The sequence below is a fragment of the Suillus subaureus genome (assembly GCF_016647635.1).
Source record: "Suillus subaureus strain MN1 chromosome Unknown BJ212scaffold_12, whole genome shotgun sequence".
In the NCBI taxonomy this organism is placed as follows: domain Eukaryota; kingdom Fungi; phylum Basidiomycota; class Agaricomycetes; order Boletales; family Suillaceae; genus Suillus; species Suillus subaureus.
This window is the reverse complement of record NW_024538568.1, coordinates 403,762-424,010: the sequence shown is the minus strand read 5'-3', so window position 1 is coordinate 424,010 and position 20,249 is coordinate 403,762. Positions and strand designations below refer to the sequence as shown.

The following is a 20,249-nucleotide window of genomic DNA, read 5'->3' as shown; positions in this document are numbered from 1 at the left end:
ATGGGAACTCATCCCTGGGTGGAAGAGGGACGGTAGAGACATTGGATGGGCTGAGGGTGTTGGCTTCAAGTTTCTCATCCGCACAATCGTTGGTTCTCAGACCACCGGAGTTCATTTCAAGGTCTATGGAGATAACAGAGGCATTGTCGAGGGTTGGTGGGCAGGCCAAAGTAGGAATTGGGCATCAAACAAAGTCTTCAAACGTGTTCATCGAGTCCTCGCTAGCACCAAGTGCTCAGTTCTTACTCGCTATGTCCCAAGCAGGGACAACCCAGCTGACAGTCCCTCCCATGGGATATACCCCCCCCACCAAGTTCCTCCTGCCCCCAATTAATATCCCAATCGAACTACAGCCTTTCATTAGGGACGTACCCGAAGCAGCCATCAACTCCAGACCTAACAAGCTCCCAACGACCCACAAATCATTTCACTCACTGGGCTGAAGTGTTACTGAATCTGAGAGCCACTGAAGAGCATTCATCAACTGCGAGTTCGAACGATGTGGGGAAGAGCTTTTCAAAGCGTCACAAAACTAGTAAGTTTTGTATGACTCACTCACCTGAGTCATCCTCACCATTTCATATCTAACAAAGCTTATAACACAAGCCTCACACCTATCCCATCCTTACTCCGCCCCCACTGCTTAGCAAGGGAGAGATTACATCTCTGGATCCCCGCATCTTCCAGAGATGCTCAAGACAAACAAGGCAATATTGTTCCCCTACTCCCATCAGACCTCCAGTGCATCCACAACACCTTGATTCATGCTTATGCCAAAGCAACTCGCGAAACATATGGCTCAGGACTGCTGACCTTTCACATATATTGTGACAGCAAAATGATCCCAGAACACCAGCATGCACCAGTTAGCAACATCCTCATATCATCCTTCATCACCTCAATGGCTGGTCACTACTCCGCTAAAACAATAGTCAACTATATTTCCGGAGTGTGCACCTGGCATGTTTTGCATGGCCTAACATGGTCCTTAAACAACATGGAAACAGAAGCCCTCTTGAAAGCTGCCATATCACTTGCTCCCGCCTCCACAAAGTGGAGCAAATGCGAACCATACACCATTGATATGATAACTGCTATCCGCAATCAGCTCAACCTCTCCGACCCTCTAGATGCAGCAGTTTTCGCTTGCCTAACCACAGCCTTCTTTGCCACAGCGCATGCTGGCAAATTCACAGTCCCACGCCTCGACGCTTTCGATCCTGCAAAACACGTAAAACCATCCAATGTTGGTGACACCCAAGACCGTCAAAACCTCTGCATGAAGACCTTTTTTCTTCCCCAAACAAAGAGCGCTCTAGAAGGCGAGGAAGTATCCTGGGCCAAGCAGACAGGGCCTTCTGACCCTGAAGAAGCTTTTGCCAATCACCTGCGCATCAATGAACCCCCTTGAAACAACACCCTATTCACCTACCATCACAATGACTCATACCATCCATTAATGAAAACCAAATTCCTACAATGCTTAACCCCTGCAATGAAAGCGGCAGGCTGTCAACCAGTATCTGGTCATGGAATTCGGATCAGGTCAATTCTCAAATACTTGCTTTGTAATATCCCATTTGACATCATCAAAGTGAAGGGCCATTGGTCTAGTGACGCTTTCCTCGCGTACCTTCGTCGCCACGCACAAATCCTGGCTCCTTACATGCAAGCCACTCCTGAACTGCAAGAGCAATTCCTCCATCATACTGTGAATCTACCCCCAGTCTGCTAACACACACATACACAACCAACCCAGTGAGTATCCTCCTCCTAAAAAATGGGTTTCCGAGCTTCGCTGGATGCGTCGTCGGCCCTCCTAATCAATTGGGAATCGCAGCTCACCTCTTTCTTTCAGGTTAGTCCCTCGGGGCCGGAAGACGCTGCGCGTCCTCGCCCGAAAACTCTCGTTCATTGTCTCTGCAAGTAATTCGTTCTGGAACTCACTTAATACCTTGTCCCTCGTTAGATTACCATATAACAACATCTTTTCCTCTAAGAACACGTCTGAGTGAACCTCAAAGAGTCTTATTTGCTCGTCGAAGGTTCTCTGAGTCAAGTTCGAAAAGACAAGTTCGAACACGGTCACGTGTGCAGCGCGCCGCCAACGCCAATATTGACTCAGTACTCATTAACTCGGATGCATCCTTCACATGTCACCAGTTCACCAATGGCTCGCAAAGGACAGATTGCTTCTGCACGTCTCACGCTGTTACCATCCACAGCAGTATTTGTGTCAAGCTGATGGCTTCCGGACCCCGGTAGCCGAGGTCCGAGCACCTTAAAAGCTCTATTCAACTATCATGCGCTGGCAGAAGCGCGAATTTATAACAGTGAACCTTTAGGTTGTTTCTCATAACTCATGTTACTGTCCCAAGCATGCGGAATTGGAATCCTCTCGGTTGTTCTCTGGAAATTCTTTGGAGAACTGTTGAGAAAACCTACCATCGACTTGAATGGTCCTAAGAAGGACCACTGGCTGACAGGTTCTTGGCAATGCTTTCTCTCATTCGATTATATATCTGACGTAGACATGCTAGGTAATTTCTCCAAAATGTTCAAAGGTGGCATCGACTACTGCGTGGAACTTGCTGAAAAATATGGCGGAGCAGTCAGGCTGTTCGGTCCATTTCGAACTGGAGTAAGTTGAATGCATAGTGCCATCTCTCCAGAGAACCCTTGTGAATGCTGCTCTCCTAGGAAGTGATATTTCTATCTGATCCCCTCGCGCTGTATCATGTTGTTGTAAAAGACCAGCATATATTCGAAGAACCTGATATGTTCATCTCGTCAGTGTTTATAACTCCCTCACGACTGCATAATATTGACTGCACGTTACGAAGAACTAACAAGGCGATGTTCGGAGAAGGTCTAATAGCCACTGTCGGTGCGAGGCATCACGGTATGGACTCACGAAAGGTTTCTGACAGCGTACCAGGGGAGCAGCATCGGAAGCAACGCAAGCAGTTTAATCCTGTCTTTTCTACTTCCAATACGCGAGAATTATTGCCCACGTTGCAGTCCATCGCGCACAAACTAACCTCTATCCTCGTAGCTAAGCTCCCGGATGATGGGTGTAAGCAGGTTAACACGCATTGATATAGCTGGTTCTGATTTACGTTTTGGAAACAGCGTACAAAGAGGTTGACATCTTGCCGTGGCTATCTCGCAGTGCACTCGATAGTGTCTGCCAGGCGATTATTGGTTATCCAAGCAATACTCTAGAAGCTACGGAAAACGATGAGTACCCTGAAGCCCTCCGGATGATAGGGTATGAGATATGAATTGTAATCCTCCCATGGTCTTACCGATTTTTTACTCGAATTGTAGCCCCTTAATATCAAGGTTCATATATTTCCGGCCATCCGTGGCAATAGTTATGCGCAATTTCTCACCGTACTGGAGGACGAAACTTCTGGATTGGATAACAGCACCTTGGATACCTACCGAAACAATGAAGGATGTGCGAGAGATGCGACGAGTCGTTGAAATCATGGACCGCGGTAGCAAGAAAGCTTTCGCAGAGAAAAAGGCGACGTTGGAGACTTCAGATACTTCATCCTCAGGCCAGGGGAAAAATATGATGGATATCATGCGTCAGTTTAGCAACGTTCGAGTCCGCAATTTACTGATGCTATACTAGTCAAAGCAAACTTTGCGTCTTCCAGTTTAGAGCGCCTCGCCGACACCGAGTTGTTGGGCCAAATGAAGTAAGTTACTCGTTCACCACGGGCATGGAAATTTTTATTCGCTTAATTGTAGCGTTATGGCGTTTGCTGGCTTGGACACAACCACCTCTGCTCTGTCTCGTTGTGTTTACTTACTTGCCAAGAATCCACTCGCCCAAGCACGATTGAGGAGTGAAATTCGTGATGCCGTCAGGTCCATGTCTCTCGCACAGAATGACTCCTCGCTTTTCGAGCATGACAATCCACTCCTTCATTTGTCGTACGATGCGCTAATAAATCTCCCGTTCCTCGATGGAATAGTCAGAGAGACCTTGCGGCTTTATCCTCCTTTCCCACACATGGCCCGAAAGTATGTCATTCATCTCCCCCAGGACCCTCAACTGAGTACTTCGACAGCGTGAACAAAGCAACTACGCTTTCCCTTCAATTTCCAGTTCGTTCGTCATCCGGAGCAGAACTGTCTGCTATTGTTGTACCTGAAAATACTGTCATTCTCATCTCCATTTTGGCTGCAAATCGTAATCGAAGTATATGGGGTGATGATGCAAATGAGTGGAAACCTGAGCGATGGCTTTCTTCCTCGGGTAGAAAGGACAGGCCAGGGACGGATGTTACCTTCGATGGTGTCGAGGCAAGGTCATCCGTACCCGCCCTTGGGGTAAAAGACGGCGTCAGGTATCCCGGTGTTTACTCCAACATGTCAGTCATTACCTGTTAAGCCACAGCATTCACTGACCATACGCAGGATGACCTTCCTCGGCGGCAGTCGCTCCTGCATGTGAGTCAGATACACAGCATACCCATCGGTGCATTAACGTCATATCTTGCAGCGGGTTCAAGTTCGCTGAAATGGAAATGAGTGAGCCCTTGCATCTTGCATTTTTCTTTCAAGTCTAACTAGCGTGACGTCAGAGGAAATACTTGCAGCGCTCATCCTTCGTCTGCATTTTGCGCTCCCAACTGATCCAGACGCCAACGGACACATCAAAGAAATTCAGTGGAAGTTGAAGGCATTTCACACACCCGTTGTGAAGTCACCAGCTGGAGACGGGGTGACACCACAGGTCCCACTTAATGTCCGGGTGGTGCGAGAGGAAGATTTTGTGTGGTAGAATTGTGCTAGGAATCCGCGCCCACCCAGACAGAGCGCGAAGTACTCTACTTACATGGTGTTACACCGCAGTCCTACTTACGAACCGACCAGTCCTCCAAGGATTGCTATTTTAATCAAGCATAATATTGCTACCACATCACAACACTGTAGGTCTCACAAACCAAATTTATTCATGATGAAATAGGCATACTTATGTAAATGGTCCTAGAAATATATGAGTGCATGGACAACATCATATCTACACCACGTCACGAGATTCTTTCCTGTTCTGCGCGCTGAGAATCGTATCACTACTGTCACTCTCATTTACGAACTTGAGCAGGAGACGGCCACGAATAAAATTCATTTTGCTGTCATGCTGATACGTGGATATCATAGAGGAAGTCGGGACACGAATAGATTGCAAGTGCGCAGCACAGCATGATGAAGTGGACATTGGCAACAGAGATATCAAAGCATCCCCGCAACAATGGGGCATTACGAAGATGGAATAATAATTTCTCACAAAGCTTGAAGTAGGAATGCTTTACCACAGTAAAGTCGCAACTCGAGGTGCAGAATCGCGCCACCTATGCGCAGTCAAAGACACGTTAGAGTTGACATACGTCAAAACGAAACACGTACATTGTTTTAACCCCGACAACCACAAAGGATTTCTCGACAAACTCTCGCACAGGATGAGTCTCTCCAGTGGCAAGAACGAAATGTTCATGCATAGGGTGCTGGAGCATGTGTCACATGCTATCAGCATACTCCTTGGCTATTATAAACACAATTAGCTAGAGACAATGGATCTCAACAAATGAAATCTTACGATGTCCCCAGTTTCTCTGCGCATCGATGATACTGAGGTACAGGCATTGCTGCTTACCGACACTGATATCTGCAACAGCCCTGGCCATCTTTCTCGTAAATATTTTCCCTCGCCTCGGTCTCTCGTGGTTGAAAAGGACTCCGTTGCACGCATACATGCCGTATGCCACGCGGTAGTTCACTGTGATCCGGTATGCGTACAGCTTGGTAACACTATACGGGCTGCGAGAGAAGAATGGCGTGGTCTCGACGACCTTTCCATAGAGTTCTGGGATCGAAGCCTGATAGAACCGCGTGTGCTTTTCGAGGCTGACGGTGCGGATGGCGTCAAAGAGGCGTAGGGCGCCGAGACCATCGACATCGGCAGTGTATTCCAACATCTCGGAGAGAACCTGTGCTAGGATGTAACTGGAGTGTAGGTTGAACTTGTCGAAACTGGACGAGCCACGGATTATACCATGAACTTCAAATCCCTTCTTCAGCAAACACTCCGTCCTGTGTAAAGTCGGGATATAAGGAATGACCGCAACCGCTATACGAGGAACATGCTCATAAGCACAATCTATCTTGACCAGTTGTTCCTATGTACATGTTTTCAATTTAGCACGCACGCAGCATAAGAAATAGGATACGCCAGCAAATGAAATTGTAGATGCGATATAGGAACAGGCAAAGTGATGGCACGACCGCCTGCAAGCTTGTTCAGACTGCATGTCATCTGCACTGCTTTGAAGTTTGGACGCCTAGAGAGGCAAAGGGATGAAGAGGCAACGAAGGGAGCGAGAGATGTCAGTAGACATTCCTGTGATTACTGACTGTGGTGGATGCCCAAAGTATGTATACAGAAATCAGAAACACTGGCCGCTTTCCTCTATAGAGTCAAGCATGACAATTAATGTAATAACCCACAGCAAAATTATACCGATATCTAGCCTCTTGATTATCGTTATCGACCATATAATGTGATATTTGCCTTCTCGGGTTTCTATCAGTTCTCTGATATGCCTGCGGAAGTTGCAACATAGAACTTTGAACGTTAATATCTACCTAACACCCTTGATAATCGTGGAACCTCTCGGACCTTGGTGCATTGCAGAGCTCAGTAGACTATTCAGTTTTCAATCAAAGTCAAATAATGATCAACGTCTGGTTTGACTTGTACCATACTTCAGCCAGTAATCGACATGAGCAATATATAGGAATTTCAGGAATAAATGACCGATAGGACTTGATGGTGGTGGTGGTAGTGGCGGTCAGAGGTGACTGGGCTTGCTTGGACTCCGAAGTCGCTTCATTACATCTCAGCGTCACGTGATCGGCACGCGTATGCCTCACTGTGACCGCTAGTGACCGTGACAATCAATGGCTAAATATTAAGTAAATGAGTGAAACAATAATGGGTGATCCACAAGTGGTGCTTGTTTGCGAGATCTGCACTTAATCTGTGCACCTTCTTCGAACGATTCACAGATGGCCATCTTGTGCCCACTCATCTCCCTAAGCTAGAGCCAGACCAAAACAATCCTATTCCGAATCAACGTACACAGACTAGTACACAACAGAAGCAGACACAACAAGACGTAGTACATATATGCGGGGAGCACTTTGCTCAACCTTGAACACCTCTGCAAGGGAGTGCCTAGTTTCCAATCGGTTGGAGATCAGAAACCCGGGTGAATTCCCACTGCTGGCGGGCACTTGATTTCTCGTAATTCTCGAGTTTCACCTTGTAGACGTTATGAGCAAAAGGCTTTGAAAAAAGATCCACCAACATACTGGACTTTTAGTTGCGCTTGGAATGGATAGCACCAGGTCCTCGTTCCCGAGAGTGAAGCTTATACTGTACATGCGAGTCGTTAAATCAGCAAAAATAGATTGCTGAGAACTACGTCAGATTCTCACGTATAAGTATCGTCCGCGCGTGCAATAAGATCAACGAGGAATGATTGCCTGGTATAAACGACTGGTTCATCCGAATCCTGCCCACGTCCGCGTCAAGCAACAAGCAAATGAATGAATGAATGCCGATCCAGCATACCTGGGACGCAGTAGCAAAGCATCCATTACCATTGTTGCCGTCGTTGTTGGACTGCATGCTGACAGTTTTGTTGGTAGACCCTGGCTCGTTTTGTCTCTTGATCACCCACTAGTATGCGCGATGTGTGTGAGAACCTGTCACAAAGTGGGTGCGAACGCGTATAGATACCTGTTGAGCCACGGTGTGATTTTCTTTGTAGCCTTGGATCTGGTTGCCTTCAGTGGTACTGTTGCCCGACAGATCGAGCATGAGGTTTCTGCCGATGTTTCTGACGGTATACACTCCATCGTTGGGGAAAGGCATTGTATAAGATGTAGGTCGCTAGTAAGATGATTTAAATGAGACGAGGAACTGATGAAAGAAAGGTCAGAGAACGCTGGGCTTTTATACTGAGCATCTTGGGCTATTTCCGACAGATGAGGTCAAGATGGGGCGGCAAGAATACAGACATAATGGCAATAGGAGCTACAAATCCGGGTGATAAGACTGAGCGCGACAATACTAACTCGGTCCTTGGAATTTGCGTACCATTCTTTGCGAATACTAGTAGAAGGTCTCCGCCTGGGTGCCGTTATTATTACAGCCTAGATTCAATTGACAGGACAGGGGCCGATGGAGATGAAATATAAGAACAAGCGGCAGCGCGGCGGATATTCGAAGTTCTTGTGTGTCAGTTTTTCTTGGCTCCCTAGTCAGGAGGTACATGACAGGCATTAAGCTCAATCATATTCATCAGACCTTCGAAGTTCTTGTGAGTGATGGACCGAACAAGTACCACATCAAGAAATCCGGTACACTTTGGAAACGTTGAATTGGCCAAAGGCTGGGAGTAAAAGGAGCCATGGCTCACGACCGCGACAGCCCAATGCTGATTCTAGACACATTGATATCTGCGACGAACTGTGTGGTAGGCTTAGTTAGGTTACGTTATAAGCTACGCAAACACTTACCTTACTGCAATTACGCCGACAAGTGCCCAAGCTATAATTTCACATATCGGTTTATTGAATCGCCAACTGATATGTCAGTTGATGATCCAAGCCAAAGCATCCGACACCGACTGCGGTTCTCGTGACTTGGGTCCTGGCAGCTTCCTTTGATCGCATCAGGCTTACTTCGAAACATCCTAGAGAAGCTACCTTAAAGGCCTACCCAGACAGGTCCCGACTCTCTAGGACCACCGTCGGATGTCCACCGCTTGGTCACATTGCAGCAGCACCGTCCGGGTCTGGCCATAGCAATCCAACTCAGCTAGCCTTGACCTGCCGCGAATACTGTCCCCATTTACTCACTTCAACTTTCCTGCCTGTGGACCCAGGCTAATCATGAATAACATGCTGCTCCCCAGGCTGCACACTCTCCCCTTCTGTGTCATCCTGCCGCTGCCCTGCCCTACACTATGTTTATGTGATCTTGGCAGGTTGTCGTAAGCCAACTTGTACCTTAGTTCTCAGCCTAATTTCCGCTAGAAGGTTCTGACACCGAGAGCGTCTGGGGAATGGACACTCTAGCCCAGGGTAAGTCTGTCGTAAAGAGGGGTATCCCTGGGTCCTTGTCAGCTGCTTGGCTGAATTTGGTCGAACGTTCATTATAATAGGCGTAGCCCCTGGAATCGAACATGTCATAGCAAAGGCCCTGATGGGCCTATCATAGTGACTGAGTGACAGCAGACGCAGGAAGCATGGAAGAACCAGGCGGAATTACGACAAGTGTGGGGTACATGGGAAGGCGGCCGGATCCACGACCAGCAGGAGAGGTCACGAACAGGGCAGCCGAGCAATGCATCACTCAGTGGTGACTATACAGGTAGAGCAGAGCACTGGAGAATGTGATGCATCATACGTACTACAGGTACGTCGTTCGCCTGCGGATGATGCCGGCAATAGTTGTAGATTGGCAAACCGTGTTACAATTTTCTCTTCGACGTTGCGATGGTAAATACAATTTGCACGTCACGCCAACATAAAAGTTTCGAACGCGCAGTTTACAGTTTCCCATTAGTGAAGCCTTGGGTCTATGTGGAGGTTGAGGACAGCTTTCTGAAGAGTGAGTGCTTGAGAGCTATTGGAGGTGGTGGCGTGAAGCGAGTTGCCAATCATTGTTTGGAATTGGCGGTCCAGCTAGATCTTTCGAGAGGTGATGCGAGGGAAATGGACCTGAACATTGAGCTCCGGTACGAGGAGGCATTTCGATGAACTGTGTTTAACTTCGGTGTCAAGGAACGTCGCGTTGCTACGGAGTGCAGCTTTTCTACTGTCAACCGGTTGCACTGACCTGAGGGGCAAGTAAAGGCTGGTTGCTCGAACTCAGACAAGGATAGACAGGTCAGCCATCTAAAACAGTTTTCTTCCGGCAAGTCAGTGAATTAAGATTCTAGTCGTTCAACAGTCGTTGACCGCAGTTCGTGCGTGGCGATTGCCTTGATCGAGGAGTATAGGAACCGGCCACGACCCAGAACGAGAGCCTCCCCTTAGTTCTTTTCTAATCTACCCTGACTGGTATCTGGTTAATATTGCGCGAAAGACACTGTGGATTCCTGTGCCGTTACATCAAGTCACCTACTTCGACTAACGTCACATCGTGGGAAAGCTAATGAAGTTCACCAGCGGTTCTCTGGTCCTACCAGTATTACTAGACTATATCATACTTGGTCCATGCAATATCAATAAACGATCCCCACTATTTTTGGTTGATCGGTCGGCTGACGACGTTGTTATGCCACCTGCACGAATGTACATTGCAGACGGAATATCAAATCTCAAGAACATTATTCACCGCAAAAAGGTGTTCAGGCTCATGTTAGCAATGCTGCTATATAACCAATCATCCTCACCACACCAGTCATCTAATCTAGAGTCTGCACACCCGAGTTTGTTTATCCTGGTAATTCCTGAGACTGCAACATCAAGAAGCAGCTTAAGCGCCAGAAAGCAGGACCCACTGAAAGAGTTGAAGATTTGGATGCTACATTGGCAGGAAGCAGTGAACGAGATCAGCGCAGTATCGCCTTCGAGAGGCGAGGGGCAAGTCAGCTCGCAGAAAACCTCATCCAAGTTGTTGATGAAGAGAATGTCGTTTCCGCTGAGGAAATGATGCACTCGGTGCTCGCCACTGTCATTCACCCGCAGTCATCAGCGAATTACTCGCGCTGAGGAATGGCCAGGATCTTTCTATAAAACGGGGTTTAGATGGCGAGCTCGAGTTGTATGAGCCTCTAGACTTAGATACAGAAGGAATCAAAGATCTAGAGTTGAGCCCTCTATGAATAGATTTATTGTTGTTTACAATATACAGAGGAAATCAATTACTGTCAGTTAAAGTTTCGGTTCACTACGTTGTCCAAATATTGTGATTACCCCTGTTGATCAGACTTTGTGCATTAGTGCCTTACGTTCTAAGTACCGTAACAGCGCTCGGCCATGCCAGCCCCTGATCAATACTTCTTTTCTACAGAACCCAATTTGCAGTGGGTGTCGGGGATTGCAACCTTAACTCCCTATGTACCAATGCATAGTTCTCGGATAATGCCGTTAAAACTGCCCTGTTCACCAGCGACTTTCGACTCTTGAGCACCATTTTTCTCAACTTCCCCTTCCATTGCACAAACCTGTTTCAACACTCCCACCCACCTTCTCTCGTTATGCTCTTCGGCAACCTTTCCTTGCTCCCTGCTGGTCCCTACCTCGTCAATGTCGCCGCAGGCATGCTTCTGACCAATTTTTTTTGGTCTCCAGCAGCCAAGACCCTTGTTATTATGGCTATAACAGCGTCTGCCCTGATTCTGTGACTGCACCCGCATCGCATCACCACCTTTGTCGCCACTCACTGCAACATGACTCTCAGTAGCACGAGAATTCCGCATGTGGTGTCAGTCCCGCTCCGGGATGGTACTTGGAGAGAGTGACTGACCTCTCGCAACTCCAAGTGACCCACTGAGTCAATCACCTCGGACCAGGTCTCTTCATCTCACCTACAGGGTGGTTTTGTACAATGTATGATCTCATTGTGGATATGCCTGTGGGTGCCCTGGTACACGTTCTTTCGGGAACATCCATTGGTACATGCATCACCAGATGTTACAGTTTCTCTTTTTCCTTTCACCTCTTCACTTATTTATGATTACTAATCATTCTATAACATTCTATCGTATGGTTTCTCTTTCTCTTTTCTGATTTGCTAAATACTTTTCATCTCCGATTCATTTATTAAAGCTCCGCTTTAATCTCTTTATATATACTCTATCTCTTATGCTTGTACTCTTTAACTTGACCTACACAGACCAGGGCCTGCAATACACTGCTTAACTCGCATGACTTGTACATAGGTGTATGCTTTAGATCATTTGTTTCCGTCTAGTTGTTCTTATGAACACTGAGTGTAACAAAAGGTCAAGTTACTACTTTACCATGCAGTTCCCTAGAACTTGTGTCCAGAACAGAACAACATACCACTGATCGCACCGACCCCTCCTAGTTTTACCTGGGACGAGGAAGAACAAGAGTTCTTCTGTGCAGACGCCAAAGGCACCAGATACTCGATTACCCAGTGGGCAGCTTACTACGCTACTGTAGCCCCAAAGAACAAAGTTTGGAATTTCCATACCCAAACCTATGAACGATCCCAGACCACTACTATGCCTAAAGAAATCGGCAAGACCCCCTCACCCTTCAATGGCAATACCTGCCTTGCTCAGGGATGGACGCTTCAAGTCAAAGTGTACCTAGATATGAATGATGAAGTATATGACAATGACAAGAAGAAGGTCATTTTCGCCCTCAGCCTGATGACTAAAGGTGAGGCTGCTAAATGGGCCAAAGGCCAACTTAAGGCTGCTGTCGCAGCAAAGTCTTATGGAACCTGGGGAGATTTCACTAAGCAATTCAAGTCAACCTTCTTTCCTAAGAACGTTGAACAGACTGCAATTTGTTGCATATCCTCTCTCCGACAAACCGGCAGTGTAGCCGCTTACACATCCCTTTTCCGAACCATCCTCGCTGACACCGGCATCTCCAAAGAAAACACCAAGATTATGTTCTTCAGGAACAGCCTAAAGTGTGAGATAGTCTCCGCTATTTATGCCTTTGAAACCACCCCCACCACCATCAAGACTGTGGCTAGAGAAAGCCTTAGATGTCAAGGTCTGAAGGACCTTAATAGCACCTCCCTCCTATACCAAGGCGAAAGACCCCTATGCTATGGATACTTTTTGAACCCATGGTCATGTTCTTCGGAATGTGTAATTCGCCTGCCACCTTCCAGTCTATGATGAACGACTTGTTCAGAGACATGATCCAGGAAGGGTGGATAATTATATTTATGGACAATATACTCATCTTTTCTAGAGACAATGAAACCCACTGTATCTGAACTCATAAAGTACTCCAATGACTCCGCAACAACCTCCTCCATCTTAAACCTGAAAAATGCACCTTCAATGCGACCAACATCAAATATCTCGGTATGATCATTAAACCCAGTTCTATCGCTATGGACCCTGCCAAATTAAAGGGTATATCCGAATGGAAAACTCCCACGAAAGTGAAGGAAGTTCAATCATTCCTTGGATTTGCTAACTTTTACTGACAGTTTATTGCTGATTATTCATCGATTGCTAGACCCCTAATCGACCTAACCAAGAAAGATGAAGAATTCTCTTGGACCCCTGAACGTGAGGAAGCTTTTAATAAGCTGAAGCGTATCTTCACTTCCTCCCCTATCCTCCAAATACCCGATAAGAACTCCCCTTTTGCAATTGCCACTGATGCCTCTCTTTACACTACCAGCGCAGTACTCCTTCAGAAAAACGACAATGGAGACTGGCTCCCATGCTCATTTTTATCTCAATCCTTTAACCCCACTGAATGAAATTATCAGATCTATAATCGAGAACTACTCGCGATTGTCCGCGCTTTGAAAGCGTGGAGACACTATCTCCTCAGATCTCCATATCCTGTTACCATTCAGACTGACCATAAAAACCTTACTTATTTCAGAGACATCCAAGATCTTAACCAATGCCAAGCAAGATGGCAAACCTTCCTTTCCCAATTTGAACTCCAAATCCAACACGTACCAGGAAAAGAACTTATTATTCCTGATTTACTTTCACGTAGAACGGATCACCTTCCAGACGATAATGTCGAAAAGGACAATATTAGTATTCAACTCCTCCCTGACTCGATGTTTATTAACATCATTGACACTTCATTTACGGACAGATTACGAATTTCCTCTTCTATTGACCCCGTAGTACATACTGCGCTTCAAGCACTTACAGACTCTTCTATTCCCCCTCCCCTCCGTTCGGCTCTTTCCAACTGGAAATTGAGCGACGGAATTCTCTCATTCAAAGGACTTACCTACGTACCCCCCAGAGATCTCCGATGAGAACTCACTTCCCTACACCATGATTCTCCCACTGCTGGACACCCTGGATGCTTCAAAACCCAGGAACTTCTCTCTCACAACTTTTGGTGGCCTGGACTCGCCACATTTGTCAAAAACTTCATAGACGGCTGTTGCATCTGCCAACAGAATAAAGTAAACACGCACCCATCTACACCACCACTCTCCCCTATTCCGGCCCCTATTTCAAACCAACCATTTGCCCATTGTTCTGTAGATCTTATCACAGATCTTCCCCTTTCTGACGGCTTTGATTCTATCATGGTCGTGGTCGACCATGGACTTTCGAAGGGGGTAGTTTTCACCCCTTGCCTTAAAACTATAGATGCTGAAGGTGTTGCAAACATTTTCTTTTCTAAAGTTTTCACTAGATACAGACTTTATGATAAAATTATCTCTGACCACAGACCTCAGTTCACTTCCCAATTCCAGATTGAACTCGGAAAACTCCTCGGATACAAGAACTCCCTATCCACCGCATTCCACCCCCAGAGTGATGGAGAGACTGAACAAGTAAACCAAGAACTCGAAGTCTACCTCTGGATCTTCTGTGCTAACAACCAAACCGGTTGGGTGCCCATGTTGCCACTCACTGAATTCATTCATAATTCACACCACCATTCTGCATGCAGCACATCCCCTTTCTACCTCATGATGGGTTATCACCCACATCACCTTCCTGATCTTCATCCGAAATCTGACATTCCTAATATCGAACAACGACTCTCTTTGCTTAATAAAGCATGTGACGAAGCGCTAGCCGCTCATGAACTTGCATGTAACACTATGCGTCAATGAATCACCTCTAAATTTGTACCATTCTCTAAAGGCGATAAAGTCTGGCTCGAAGCCAAAAACCTCCATCTCGGATATCCTAATCAGAAACTCACTCCTAAACGCGAAGGACCATTTGTCATCACTGATGTATTATCTCCGATAACTTATCGACTCGCACTACCTGCGCAATGGCACATCCATCCTGTATTTCATGCCGCTCTCCTTTCTCCTTACAAAGAGAACGATACCCACAGCCCTAATTATATTCTGCCTCCCCCAGACTTGGTTGATGGCAAAGAAGAACATGAAGTTGAAGCAGTTGTCGGACACCGCAGATCTTCATCTAGATGCCAATATTATGTAAAATGGAAGGGATTCCCGAGTTCTGAGAACGAATGGATGAAAGAAGCAGAACTAGGTAATGCTTCCAAACTTCTTACTAATTATAAATGATCACATTGTCTTCTTTGATAGTAGTCAGTGTCTACTACCCTTAAAACGGGGGTAATGTTACAGTTTCTCTTTTTCCTTTCACCTCTTCACTTATTTATGATTGCTAATCATTCTATAACATTCTATCGTACAATTTCTCTTTCTCTTTTCTGATTCGCTAAATACTTTTCATCTCCGATTCATTTATTAAAGCTCCGCTTTAATCCCTTTATATATACTCTATCTCTTATGCTTGTACTCTTTAACTTGACCTATGCAGACCAGGGCCTGCAATACACTGCTTAACTCACATGACTTGTACATAGGTGTATGCTTTAGATCATTTGTTTCTGTCTAGTTGTTCTTATGAATGCTGAGTGTAACACCAGATGCTTTGATTCGCAATATTGTAGGAATCACGTCGAATGCAGATGATGTGACTAGAAACATGTTAATGGTCAAATATGTGTGAGGGAATAAACACAAGGTTATGGACTGTGGAGAAGAGGACATGCTGCAGGTCAATGGGATTGTCAAACAGTAAGTTGCCATGATGTATCTACTGATAAAGAGCAGATCCGTGTATCAATCTGGGTTCTCAGTAGACTAGCAGTGTAGTCTGAATATAAAGTGAGGAATCTTGTTGCAGAAAGAAAAATACAAGTGAGCCAGAGTCGGGGACTTGCCGCATGAGCGGCATTACCGATTTAACATCCAGGCAGAATTTCTGAAACTGAACGTGTTCATAACTTTCAGTTCATTTGCCTCCATCGCTGACCGTACACTAACTCTAGTTTGCATTCATTGACCGGCAGATAATGCCTACTGACTGGCCTCCCGCTACGTCCGGGTGCATCGCGTGACACAGCTGCCTGTCACGGAATTTCCCCCTATGTCTTCATTTGATTTGGTATTACAGAGTGCTTCCCCAGCGTCTAACACCAGCTCGAGCGCTGTTTTATGATGCGGACACGCTACACTATATTTCCAGATGAGTTGTTCTATATTCGTCTTCCGTCTAATTGTGAATTTACAGTAGTTACGAGGCAGAATCGCTTCCTCGAGCCAAACCCTGTTGTTGACTTGAATGCCGGCCTTCAGCAAGGTTTCGACACGGGTTATGCTGCCCGACTACAACGACGTCCCAACAGCACCGTATTTTGGCCCTGCCTGTCACCACCACTCATTCAGTACTCTCTGCTGTAACTGATTGGACGACCCAGCTTCATCGCGGCTTCTTGAAGAGTTACTCACGTCTCGAACGGAGACAACTCAACAACCTATGTAGCAATGCCACCACTCGGCGACAAGGTCCACGTGCGATGGAGCAGCACACACATGGGAGTCACACGAATTGCTTCCGCGACCATTATGAGGATTGGCTATGCAATCTCTAGATGTATCGCGAGCGTGTACGCCGACAGGGTATTGATCACTTGTTCGTACAATGTTACTACAGAAGCAAAACACGAGGTATCAAACCAAACGCCTATGTGAATAAATATGATCTGCTGTTCCAATGTAATTTTTTTTTTGAGCGTATTTTTTTCACAGCCTTGTGCAACGCTACAGCAGCACGTGTGGTCCAATCTCCCTGAGCCATCAAATATGTTGTTGTAAAAGGCAGAAACAATCTGGCGTGCCACATCATCATCGACAGACCACATAGAGCCTATTATACTGCGAAATCCGGAGAATTGCATCGCGGCAGCAAGACGGATCGCCTCATCAGGGCGCCACTCGTCGCCCACCGTGGTGTGGCAAGCTAATCAAATGCAAAGCCCAGATTCTGTCAGCGAGACTGGATGGTGTCCCTTATCGTCAATCCCCCGTCGCGCGTTGGAATGGAAGAGTTAAATGGTTGCTTGCGATTCGGGCAACCATGGCAGGCGAAGTGAACCCATTAGTTTTGGCAGAGTGTATCAAAGGCTCCTTGAACAGTCGCATCGCTGTCCTCGAGCGATGTAAAGGATAGGACGGGCGCTAAATGCTGAGTGACGACGGCTAACTCATCAGCAACACACCACAGGGTATGCCCTCTTCCCGAATTTGCTTGGCTAATGACAACGAAATGATTATCCGACGCATCTTTGGAAACCTGCTGTCTCGCGCGAATGAGTGTGGCCAAAGCTGGCGTGTAGGAGAAGATGTAGAAGTGAGAAAAGTTATGAGTGCCTGGCCCATAGGGTCCTGCCGCACGTATAGGAAGCAACGTGAACTCAGCGGCAGGACACCACCAGACACGTGAGCCACGTGGAATGAACTTCTCGAGCACGACAACCACAGGACCAACAACAACATTCCAAAGTTTACGTAGGATACCAACGATCTTGAGTGATTCTGCTTGAAAATTGGATGAGCCGGCATGAGCTGTGAGTGACTGGGACTCGGAGGATAACTCGGAGAACTCAGCTCGTGTGATATCAAGTGGAATGTGGGCAGGATCTTTGTCAATCAAGATGATCAAGACGTCGCAGTTGTGCTGGCTTGCGTTGACGATGATAACTGTATCATGTTCTGCCGCTTTTTGAAGGTCAGAGAACAGCGGTGAGAGAAAACGGGAAAAGTGTGCAAGCATGCGGATGCAGGAGATGACATCACTCCATTGCATGATCGATCATTGGATTTGTAGGTACGAGTCATTGGTGGATGCATTTAACGTGGTACGAAGGCGCAAGCTAAGATGTTTGAACTCGTCCGCCAAAGTATTGCCGATATCACCTGATGCAGAAGGTTCATACAGTGGTGTGCGAAAGCGTACCAACTGAGTCCAAAATATCGTACGGCCTTGCTCCAACTCCACGGCAGTCGTTAAAGCACGGTGACGAACGCTATACAAAAAAGCATCCATTGCGAGAAATGAAGCGTACCTGATCGCATCGACTTGATGTGAAGAAAACATCATGACAGCGAGGTATCGATCCAGGAAGTTCAAAGTGGTCTGATAGGCGATCAATGCAGAGCCGTACTCGAATCGCTCCGCAGAGGCGACCCATCTCATGGCAGATCGTATTGAGATACTACGTGAGGTACTCCCCTGATAATTGCGGAATATTCAACAGAGCTCAGTACGTAGACGATCCAAGTCTAATACCGATTGACGACTAGCTTGACTAGCAGGAAACTTTGGTCGGTGATTGACATGAGCAAGATGGGAAATGAATAGACACCTGCGGCCTATAGAACGAATTTGGATCTCGTTGTCCAGCTTCGGCGGGCTCGAGAGTCGGTGACACGAGGCTGGGCCGAGCGTTAGTTCGGGATGGGACGCAAGCAGGTGGAGCCGCTGGGAAGGCGGGATACCTGCTTACGAATTCGATCACGGCAGAAAGTAATTGATGCAGTTAACTATAAGACGCGTGGCTAATAAGCACTAGGTATAAACTATGGTGCGACAGAAAATCAAAAGGGAGTGGGCGAGTATAAGAAAATTGTTCGAGCCAGTGAGGAGTGTAACGAACGACGAACTCGACGTCGTGGTAGAGAGGAAGAAACGAATGGAGGACGCGAACAACGCAACCGCTCAGCTGGACGCATGGTACCGGGATATTCCGGCAGGCTGCATTGCCCGGCACCTACATTACCTTGCTATTACGAACACATTAGAATTTCTAGAATTCCGGCACCTGGGCCTGAAGCTGGCACGCGTTCACAGTGAGGGAGTACTACTTCGCGCACCTTTGATCACGGTGACTTGCAGACATCCCTCACACAAACTACCATCCGCTTTTGAAAGATCATGAGTACTAACACGAACAAATCCTCTGCTGCCAGATCTTCAAAGGCCATCCATATACACGTGATCCATCCAGATGCTGACAAGCTTTTCCGGTCTGTAGCAGCTTCCAGTGAATGCCTCAAAGCAGGCAAGAAACAACTTCTCTTACAATGTACGCATTGCCAAACGACATTGGAGAAACCTTGGAAATGTTCAAAGGTATGTGGTACTCAAATGTGCGAATACTGCTGCGGGTGTTCATCGAGGTCACAAATCGTTTTTTAGTGTAAGAGTGTCTGGTATTGCTCAAAAAAGGTTGAGTTTGCGGCTAATTGAAACTGAAGTCTGAAGCGCTGACGTTATGTCTACTAGTGTCAAAAGGAAAACTGGTAAGAGTGGCTATGATTGGTACAAGTCAAACCTCACTCCAGGCTTGGACTCGACTCGCGCTCGTTATTATAGGCCCACTCACAAACCCACATGCTACGAAACCGATCGCCCATCTGGGTCATTTAAATTCATACGAATGCTCACTTCAAATCCATTGATCATGGAACTCCTCAAAGTTAGTATTATCTTCAACTGTGGCCTACTCGACAATCCCAGGATCGGAATTGACGTGCCGTTCGTGGCACGTGTTGACATTGGCATTGAACCGAGTGACATTCTTGATTTCATTGGATTGTATCTCGATGACAGGACCGTCGGGGAGAAGCTTCAAGGGATGGTGCAAATCAACGCCGTCACTCCGTGGTACCCGAGTCTGATACACCCCCTCACGCCGCAGCGACTACACCTATGGCGCGATATTCGTGCGAAACATAATGCAGTGGGTTTCACAGACGATCCCGTTGGATTCGTAGACTTCGTCGATGGTAGCTGTGGGGAGGATTGGAAGAACGGGATGACCGTTGGTTTACACATCCCCACTATTGTCTTTGACACGGCAAGGAAACGTGAGCCCTTCGTACGTGGCTGTGCTATCACGGGCGCCCAGTTCAAGCAACCCATGAGCGCTGTAGCGTGTTTAGAGTAGGCTATCCGTTCTGATTCCCGGGATTTTGGCGGTGGAGCCTCTTACTATTACCTTGCATAGGTGTATCAACGTGCATATTCGGGACGATACACAGAACCAGTTGCATTTACGGACTGCGATGACAGAAGAAGACAAGGAAGTTATTCGTGCTGCGGGTCGCAATGAGGGCACGTTACGCGCTCGTATTCTCAAGGAGAAGATTAGAAGAGAACACTTGTATGCTAATC

The 20,249-nt window shown here is 46.8% G+C and overlaps 7 protein-coding genes across 7 annotated transcripts; 3 read left to right on the top strand and 4 right to left on the bottom strand.

Annotated features, from left to right (window-relative positions):
- The first annotated feature begins 2,146 nt into the window (after positions 1 to 2,146).
- Positions 2,147 to 4,921, top strand: BJ212DRAFT_122169 (cytochrome P450). The gene is made up of 13 exons (XM_041329393.1): positions 2,147 to 2,486; positions 2,541 to 2,641; positions 2,701 to 2,789; positions 2,844 to 2,887; positions 2,939 to 3,076; positions 3,133 to 3,271; positions 3,331 to 3,596; positions 3,644 to 3,710; positions 3,763 to 4,038; positions 4,086 to 4,388; positions 4,435 to 4,467; positions 4,520 to 4,548; positions 4,602 to 4,921. The coding sequence occupies exons 1-13, from the start codon at positions 2,363 to 2,365 to the stop codon at positions 4,799 to 4,801; spliced, it is 1,809 nt and encodes a 602-aa protein (XP_041194108.1). The 5' UTR covers positions 2,147 to 2,362; the 3' UTR covers positions 4,802 to 4,921.
- Positions 4,922 to 5,537: 616 nt separating this feature from the next.
- On the bottom strand, positions 5,538 to 5,996 carry BJ212DRAFT_1479873 (NAD-dependent epimerase/dehydratase; the record flags this gene model as incomplete). The annotated part of the gene is made up of 2 exons (XM_041339963.1): positions 5,538 to 5,563; positions 5,618 to 5,996. 2 exons carry the CDS (start codon positions 5,994 to 5,996, stop codon positions 5,538 to 5,540), a joined length of 405 nt encoding a protein of 134 aa, XP_041194107.1.
- A 1,259-nt stretch (positions 5,997 to 7,255) lies between these two features.
- BJ212DRAFT_1479872 (uncharacterized protein) lies at positions 7,256 to 7,957 on the bottom strand (the record flags this gene model as incomplete). The annotated part of the gene is made up of 5 exons (XM_041339962.1): positions 7,256 to 7,342; positions 7,393 to 7,456; positions 7,519 to 7,595; positions 7,655 to 7,762; positions 7,823 to 7,957. 5 exons carry the CDS (start codon positions 7,955 to 7,957, stop codon positions 7,256 to 7,258), a joined length of 471 nt encoding a protein of 156 aa, XP_041194106.1.
- Positions 7,958 to 9,335: 1,378 nt separating this feature from the next.
- BJ212DRAFT_1298901 (uncharacterized protein) lies at positions 9,336 to 10,806 on the top strand (the record flags this gene model as incomplete). Its single annotated transcript, XM_041332761.1, has 4 exons — positions 9,336 to 9,448; positions 9,645 to 9,827; positions 10,398 to 10,438; positions 10,550 to 10,806. 4 exons carry the CDS (start codon positions 9,336 to 9,338, stop codon positions 10,804 to 10,806), a joined length of 594 nt encoding a protein of 197 aa, XP_041194105.1.
- A 6,066-nt stretch (positions 10,807 to 16,872) lies between these two features.
- On the bottom strand, positions 16,873 to 17,037 carry BJ212DRAFT_1236569 (uncharacterized protein; the record flags this gene model as incomplete). Its single annotated transcript, XM_041329541.1, has 1 exon — positions 16,873 to 17,037. A coding segment is annotated over one exon (165 nt), but the record flags the coding sequence as incomplete, so codon positions are not given.
- Positions 17,038 to 17,171: 134 nt separating this feature from the next.
- Positions 17,172 to 17,879, bottom strand: BJ212DRAFT_1479868 (uncharacterized protein; the record flags this gene model as incomplete). Its single annotated transcript, XM_041339961.1, has 1 exon — positions 17,172 to 17,879. One exon carries the CDS (start codon positions 17,877 to 17,879, stop codon positions 17,172 to 17,174), a length of 708 nt encoding a protein of 235 aa, XP_041194103.1.
- Positions 17,880 to 19,206: 1,327 nt separating this feature from the next.
- BJ212DRAFT_121981 (uncharacterized protein) lies at positions 19,207 to 20,211 on the top strand. Its single transcript, XM_041329358.1, has one exon. It carries the CDS (start codon positions 19,348 to 19,350, stop codon positions 20,020 to 20,022), a length of 675 nt encoding a protein of 224 aa, XP_041194102.1. The 5' UTR covers positions 19,207 to 19,347; the 3' UTR covers positions 20,023 to 20,211.
- Positions 20,212 to 20,249: the final 38 nt, after the last annotated feature.

Excerpts from the sequence above, each read along its gene's own strand:
- BJ212DRAFT_122169 (XM_041329393.1), top strand. The coding sequence starts at position 2,363 with ATGTTACTGTCCCAAGCATGCGGAATTGGAATCCTCTCGGTTGTTCTC. Across the intron at positions 2,487-2,540 it reads GAAGGACCACTGGCTGACAG|GTAATTTCTCCAAAATGTTC; the intron begins GTTCTTGGCAAT and ends TAGACATGCTAG. Across the intron at positions 3,272-3,330 it reads GAAGCCCTCCGGATGATAGG|CCCCTTAATATCAAGGTTCA; the intron begins GTATGAGATATG and ends CTCGAATTGTAG.
- BJ212DRAFT_121981 (XM_041329358.1), top strand. The coding sequence starts at position 19,348 with ATGTCTACTAGTGTCAAAAGGAAAACTGGTAAGAGTGGCTATGATTGG.